Source organism: Wyeomyia smithii, chromosome 2 (genome assembly GCF_029784165.1).
Source record: "Wyeomyia smithii strain HCP4-BCI-WySm-NY-G18 chromosome 2, ASM2978416v1, whole genome shotgun sequence".
Taxonomy (NCBI): Eukaryota; Metazoa; Arthropoda; class Insecta; order Diptera; family Culicidae; genus Wyeomyia; species Wyeomyia smithii.
The window spans coordinates 225600318-225608254 of NC_073695.1; the positions used below are offsets into that span (position 1 = coordinate 225600318).

A 7937-nucleotide genomic window follows, 5' to 3' on the forward strand; every position below is an offset into this window, starting at 1 on the left:
TTTAGCGACACAGCTAAAGGATGAGAATCTCTAGTATTTAAAAAATTGTTCCAATTTTATCCAGCTTTCTATTCGTCACCTTATTTATTGAATTTATTCCCCTGAAAAGTTTGTCTTTCCAATATTTTGTGCATTCTGCAGTTTTCTGGCTTAACCCTTAAATGCGCAATGTTGTTTTAAAACAACATAACTACAAACGTTTTAAAATATATGTTTTTTAGTTTTTTGTAGAAATATAATTCATTAGAACAGCTCTCTAGGCTCTAACGAAGAGAACTTAACAGCTGGGAGTACTGTATTTGAATGTTTTGTTTTTATTTTCGCTGTCAAAATCTCGGAAACGAAAAAAAACATGGTGAGATTTCCGACTGGTGCTGACTGTCTCTGAAAATAAATTTTAAAATAAGGTTAGTGGTAAGTGAAAATGTCTGAATTATCAGAAATTATACTGAAAAAAGATCAATTTCAATGTTACTGTTAACAAAAGTAATTGTTTCGACTTTTTTCTGCGATACAGTCGCAGTGTTGTTTTAAAAAAACATGGTAATATTTTCACATTGTAAAGTAAATCTTTTAATTTTTTTACGCATATTGGTTAGTTTTAGAGCAGTAAACCTGTTAAACAGAGATTTTATGTTTTTAGATGATTTTTTAACGTCGTGAGCATTTAAGGGTTAAATCGAATTCCAGTCGCATCTTCAAAATTTAGAGTACGCCAGACTTTATACGTAGTGATTACTGATGCATTGTCTCTTCCATCCTCTTTGTTTACATGGAATAATACGGTGCAATATATCTACATAATCGTTATTTACGCAATATTTTGAACCGAAAATCAAACAAATTTCTGCAGAAGCTTCAAATTTTTATACACAGTTTACTCCAGTTTTTAATCTTGAATTCTCCTAGTTAGAATAAAGCTAGGTTATTTGCAGGTGTTTGGATAATTTCGTATTCATTTTTCATCTAAGTTAACCCTAAATATTTATGAAACTCCTCTGCGTAAAAATACCCTAAACAATTTAATTGAAATTCTTGAATTTTTGTTATATTACAACGAATTTCATGAAATATCGCGCAGACTTATCTCAATAAAATGTTTCAGTTTGTAAAGATAAGGAAAACAAGGGCTTAAAAATAGAAAATGGAAGCTTATGAAAGAACTATCCTCCGAGACTAAGACTTTGGGAATCGGTACAGCCATCATACAGAAGATTAACTTGGTGCAGGAAAAAGGCCGAAACATGTTATCAAATACAAGTTTTGGACTAATTACCAACATAAAAAAAGAATTTCATTGAAAATTTTTCTAAACTTTTTAAATTTGTCTTAAAAACTGATAGAATGCAGAAATATTCAGCATGTTATTTTCGAGCTGATAAACTATACACAAGACAATGAAAGTTTATTGTTGTAAAAATAACGAAATCGATTAATTTTGCTAATCATTACTATGCATTTATTATTGTGTTTTACAGAATTCTCATTTATTTAGAGTAAGAATAGAACACTACTTTTCTTCTGCTTCTGCTTCCAATATTGCTTTAAAGGAAAATGGTTGGAATGGATAACCCAGGCCTTCGTAGAACTTGGACATGAACTCCACCCTAAAAATAAATAATAAACATGTTGAGAAAAAAAAACACTTTTTTCTGAACTAGTAGACTAGAAATATTACCAATGAAGACGTAACGTGTGCAGGAAGGCGGACAGACCTTCCATTCCAACGAGGATACCAATAGTAAGCACGGCCCACGGCCAGAACACCACCCAAATCATGATGGCTCCGACGTAATTATCCGATTTGAGTCCAATTTGGAACACCATCGTGTACAACACTTCCGAAAGCTCTGTAATGTGAAATAATAACTTAAGAGTAACGGTTTCCCAGCACTATAATTTACAACTTACGGGCATGAGCCAGCGACAGAGCCCACAGACGCAGGTAGGACGCAGTGTGTGAAATGGTGCTAAGAATATACTCTATGGTGTGAATAGCCTGATGGATGAAGATTTCACTCATCGGTTCATCATCGTGGCCTCCGTGGCCGGAGGAAGCCACGTGGTTCCCGTGGGCATGCTTTTTTCTAGTGGCCATAATGTAGAACGGTTTAGCCAACAAAAGCCAAGGAATACACAGCAGCGAAATGAAGATGAAAATGGTTTGAATGGTTTTTTGACCTTCGAACATAAATTCCTTGCAACCGTCTAATGGTAGCTGTTCCTTGAAGAGCATCATGTTGATAAACATAATCAGCACCGAGGGAGCACAACCTGGCTTCAGTGGATCTTCATCGGTAACTGCAGTATACTGAACCCATTTGAAGAACATCATGAAGCACATGTACAGGAAGAGCAGAATGAGGAAAAGCATCTGCGGCAAGAACTCCAGCAAGATATTAATTGGTCTGCGGAAATGCACGTGGTTAACTACGCTCATGCAAACACCGAAAATCATGTGGACAACACCGAAAATGATCGACAGTTTCATCTTGAACGAGTTGAGAAATATGATTTTGTTTGACGCTAGCATCCACGCTGGATCCAATCCATACCAGTAGATAGTTTCTGAATACATTTCTCCTGGATTCAGTTGTAACTCCTTGTTCGTCATGATGGTTGATGTGTTGTATGGAATTGTCCAGGATGATCCAAAAATGTTCATTGTTTTGGAGAATATATCGTTATAAACGAAACCAGTGTACATGGAGAAACAACCCATCAGCAGAATGATATAGCGACCACCGAAGAATAGTTGCCAGATTTCGTCCTTATTCTTAGCGAGGCTGGTCTCATACAGAACCATCCAAAGGCCGAGCAAAAACAGAATAATACCGTGACCCAAATCACCAAACATTATGGCGAACAAAAACGGGAACGTGATGATAGTGTACAGACCAGGGTTGCACTCGCGATACGAAGCGATTCCGTAGGACTCGATCAAGTTCTGAAATCCTTGCGTGAACTTATTGGTACGATTGAACGTTGGTGGAGCTTCCGTTGCGGAAATAACATTCAAAAAAGACGGCACCGAGCTGCCCACAGCCGACGAACCCTTGATCAAAGCATTCTTCACCTCCTGCAGGTCGCTTGTTGGAACCCAGGCTTCACCGAAGAGACACTTCTTGGACACATCGACGTTGAACATATTCAGTGTGTGGTAAATGGCTTTGATCTTTTTGGCGATGATTTCCCACTTTGGAACCTCCTTGGCGACGCTCAGCAGCACTCGCTGGCGCTGATCCTTGGTCTGATTGATGACCATGTTTAGGTCCTCGATGCGGGTGCGTACACCTTGCAGCATTTCCGTACGCTCGGAGTAATCATTCGGACAGGGGTAAAGTGAAGCATGGTAGCTGTGAAGAATTTTTGGAAAATTTATTAGTTATGTTAGCTAAGGGTAGGTGGAAAAGTACGTACCCACTGCAAACTTTCTTGACACGACTTTTAAGCTGTTCTCCTTGAAAGAAAGCGACGAAAACGATTTTGTACACCTTGTCACCCTTGAAGAAGTAAATAATTTAAGTTAAGTAAATAATTTAATCAATAAAACAAAATCAAAAACACAACAAAATAAACTGATAAAACATAGACAAACAGCCAAGTAACTATTAACTATTTTCTGTTTCTTTTCAAAAGACACAAATCGGTTACGTAAATGCATCACAAGACACTATGAAGCAATCAGCCTCCACCCACCCACACTTACCGAGCGTGGATCCGTCAGCGGCTTATCAATTGGGGCCTGACGTAGGAAGACGTTACCACGTGATACTCGCCACAACATTCGTTCGAAGCCGATTATTCGCTCACGTGGGATCACCCCGGCTACGAACCCTAGCGGTTTATTTTCGTTGTACGGATCTCCCCCGGTGCCTTCCAGGTTTTGGGCTGCCGATTTATCGGTGAAGAAACCCTACGAAGAGTAAGGTTTTGTTTCATTAGGAAAATGTGCTGGAAGCTTTCACTCATTTAGTCTCACTTGGGTGTTCTCCAGAACGCTTCTCAGCTCGGTGAGTTCCATGAAATTTTGCAGCAGTGCGTTACTGTTCTCGGACAGCTCGATTATTTCGTTTTCGGTTTTTTCCAGGGCCGCTTCCAGATCGATTATTTCTCGCGAATTGGGAGTTCTCGGAATGTTGTCCGACAGATCCGGCATGGGGATTTCGTCCTTGGTGAGCTCTTTGCGAACGACGACGATCTTCCGTTCCATCTCCTCGCAACGCCGAATTTCGCTGGTGTATTTCCGCTGGAATACGTTCACGTCCGCGTTGAGCTAGAAGTTAGGCATATTTTACTGGTAGGGTTATTTGTTCCCGAATAAGTCTTTAAGTTGAGCATACATCGCGAAACTGAGCTACTCCTAGCTCGCCAAGCTCCGCCAACGAAGAATACGCTGCTTCCGGTTGGATGAGCAGCTGGACCAGGTCCATTTGTTCGCTCCTAAACATGGCCCCCATGATGGAAAATCGGCACTACAGTACACCACCTACGAATAAATTCTGTCTACTAGCGTTCAAGTGTTCTCCTACCGTTGCGAGTCGCCGCAACAAACTGAACGGGTACCTCGCACAGTAATTACACTCGTCAGCTGCTTCTACAAGTGATGTTTTATCGTTTCATCTTTTTTCCAGTTTCGAACGGCACTTGGCAGTGATAAATGGGGCTTATCATGTGGACATTTACGTACCTACTCGTTGTACGAAGAATTGCCCCATACAAATTGCTTCCCACAAGCACGGTGAGAAGCGCGACGCTCGGTGTGACGCCGACGGTGACAGATAACGTGGTCACGGGTCTCCCATCTTCTCAAAGGCCACCGGTTGTACAAGCCTCGGCTAAACGATCGTCGATCGGGTGAAGCTTGCATTGTTTGTCGCTTATGAATGACCTCCACGACTCGTGTCTCGTGATGCATCTCTTAATGTGTAATACATAAACTGAGGTTGTTTTTACTTCTAATAGGTACGTGTACATTCTTATTTGGAATATGTCTAACATGAACAATACCGGCTAAGTTGGTAACACTTTTATTGCATTATAATTGGCTGAAAAGTCACCTTATCTGGCAATCCAACTGACATACCAAGCTGATAACGTCCCGAGTGGCAGATGTTAGTAAAACCTAATCAAAATTATACCTGATACAAATAATACAAATGAAATATTTTTAAAGCACTTTCAATGTAGTGCCGCGCCAAATAAATACTGCCTGTATCAGCTCGTACTGCTAGGGTTCACACAAAAGAAGTTGATACACACCTGATAAGAACCTCAGACGAATTCCGCCTCGACTGCGCTCATTGGGCTTAGTGAAAGCATTTTATCGTATGAGTAAACCGTGTCTCAAATCCGAATGACGTTGATTGAGCAATCAATATTAATAAGGTTTAAAAATAGTTGGAAGCCAGCGTTGTTCATTGAAACATGAAACTGATCACCGGAGGCATTTTGGCTGGATTCTGACAAACAAAAAAGTTAGTCTCGTCGGTATCAATTAGACACAATCGCACAGTCAGTTCGCCTAAATCCATCGCTTACGGTAATCTTATCGTGGCTGTTTTTCATTGTTAATGAACCTCCACCTAATTGTTCTCGTAAACCTGCTCGGAATTGATATGCCCTGCTGCATTTCATTTTTATTTCTATCCCGGGGCAAGGATTTCCAGTTTGAAAAGCTAATTATTTCACATTTTCTGTTGTGAGCTTTGGCGCTACTGTGGCATTATTAAGCCCAAAATGGACCACACACAGGCACATTACCACACAGTTTACTGCTGGAGGCAAATCACACAATGGGGTCATTATGTGATTTTGCGTTATCCTCACTGATACCTCTATCAAACAATTTATTTCAACCGTTGAAACAGGGGCGTTGTGTTAAAATAATTTGAAGAGGAATCGTACTGGGGGTAGACAAAATGATGAGACATGCAAAATTTTATCAATTTTCAAATGCCCAGAACATCACGAAAAATTAATCAATTTTGTGAAACAGATTCCATTTAACTGGAAAACTGTTCTATATTTCCTAGTATCACTTGAGAATTTGACGTGATCATTCTACACCGGAAATGCTTTGGATTTCAGGAGTTTGCGACAAAATGTACATTTTTGCATCGCGTAGAGCTTTTTCTGGCATCTTGTTTCCATTAGGTTCATATGGTGCCAATTAACTAGGATTCATTCCGAGTTTATTGGCACCCAAAGATCGAAAATTGACCAAGAAACCATCGAGATATGATTTATTTAAGTGCATTTTTTACAGTTGTTTGCTTTTTGATGCTTAATACACGAAAAAGTTTTTGTTGAAAAACTGGGATTTGTTATGTGCTTTAGGCAACTAAATTGTCGATCTGAAAAAAAAAAAATTTGAAAAAAAAATCTGAGATACTGGTGAGTAACAGATATTTTAAAACCTACTCTCTGTTCTTAAAATTATATTTCTGCAGTGTAGGATCTTGAATTAATTTTTTTAAATATTTTTAAATAAAAGTTCAAACAATTTTTGAAAGTTATCCACGTAAAAGACAAAGGTTTAAATACTGCATACTTATTCATATGTTAGTTCAGATAAATCAGGTTTGCAATGTTGTTTGGTTCAATGAGGCCTATACATTGAGTTTTGCTAGGGTGCTGCGAGCCCAAGAAAAATTTTACCCAACCAGAAAAAACAACTGCCAACAATAACACCTATAAATAAATAATTCATATCTCGATGATTCCTTGACGGATTTCTAGCCTTTGGGTACCAATGAAATTGGAATGAATTCTAGTTTATTGGAAACATATGAATCTTAAAGAAACAATATGCCTAAAACAATTGTTAAAAGTGATTATAAATGCTATCATACTTACTTATTCATTACTTCAATGGCGGCAGATCGTCCACAGATCTTAAGAATTCGGAATACGCCTCGGTCTTTGACGGCTCCTCCACTCGTTGGGGGTATCCTCGTAGCCAGCAACGCGTACGAGGTCTGCCTAGAAATCGTCGGTTTTTATTCGGGTCTCTTACTACTATTATTTCTACCGGTCGCTCATCCGCAATACGTGCTACGTGGCCTGCTCACTGTAACCTGCCGTGTTTCATTTGCTTGACAATATCAGCGTGTTTATACACCAAGTGTCTACTAAACTATACCCACACCCAATTCGGTCCACCAACAGCTGTGTAAAGCCTTCTTTTGAAATGGCAGTCTCCCCATCATCGTTTATGTGAGAGGTATTTGTTTCGTTTTGCTGAAAACATGAAGAACATAAAAGCATGAATGGATAAAAACATGGATTCTTGAAGGTCGAACTATTTATGAATATTACTTTTGATAGGTGTTTCCTAGACTCCGTTGAAGAGTACGGAAACAATGATTCAAATTGCGGAAAAAAGTTAAAGATTGTCCACCAAGACTACATGTCGGCTCAAACTGCTTAGTTTTAGACCGTCCACTTCATTCACCTGACCATGGTGCCAGGTCCTTTGAACCTATTCCCGAAGATCAAATCAGCATTAAAACAGACAGAATTCTTGTTGAAACTGTGAAGTGAAAGCGGCATGCGTTGTTTAGAACCTCGCAGAACATAACTTCCGGCAACTTTCGAACAATGGAAAATTCACATGGAGCGTCGGAAGGATAGAAGCGGGTTGACCCCATTTTCTAGTTTGACACCTAGTATTGATCGCAGGATTCTGCGCCAGTGCGTGTTTGTGAGCTGCGGAACTTAAGCTTGCTACGAAACACCAACGCCCGTAGGACTTACTCGCTCCCTGTCAATCATTATGTACCTTGTTTTGTTAGTGTTTATGGTAAGTTCAACTCTCGCAACTTTCTTTTTTAAAACCGTGAAAGCCTCCTTCACAGATCTGTGATCAACACCGAAGATATTGATGTCGTCTGTGAAGCCCAGAAGCATGTGAGACTTCGTGATGATGGCGCCAC

General features: G+C 39.6%; 1 protein-coding gene across 1 annotated transcript; it reads right to left on the reverse strand.

Annotated features, from left to right (window-relative positions):
- Positions 1-1432: 1432 nt before the first annotated feature.
- On the reverse strand, positions 1433-4855 carry LOC129723438 (V-type proton ATPase 116 kDa subunit a 1-like). The gene is made up of 7 exons (XM_055677669.1): positions 4344-4855; positions 3983-4276; positions 3710-3916; positions 3421-3503; positions 1912-3356; positions 1679-1850; positions 1433-1607 (listed from the first exon to the last, which is right to left on the reverse strand). Exons 1-7 carry the CDS (start codon positions 4458-4460, stop codon positions 1511-1513), a joined length of 2415 nt encoding a protein of 804 aa, XP_055533644.1. The 5' UTR covers positions 4461-4855; the 3' UTR covers positions 1433-1510.
- Positions 4856-7937: the final 3082 nt, after the last annotated feature.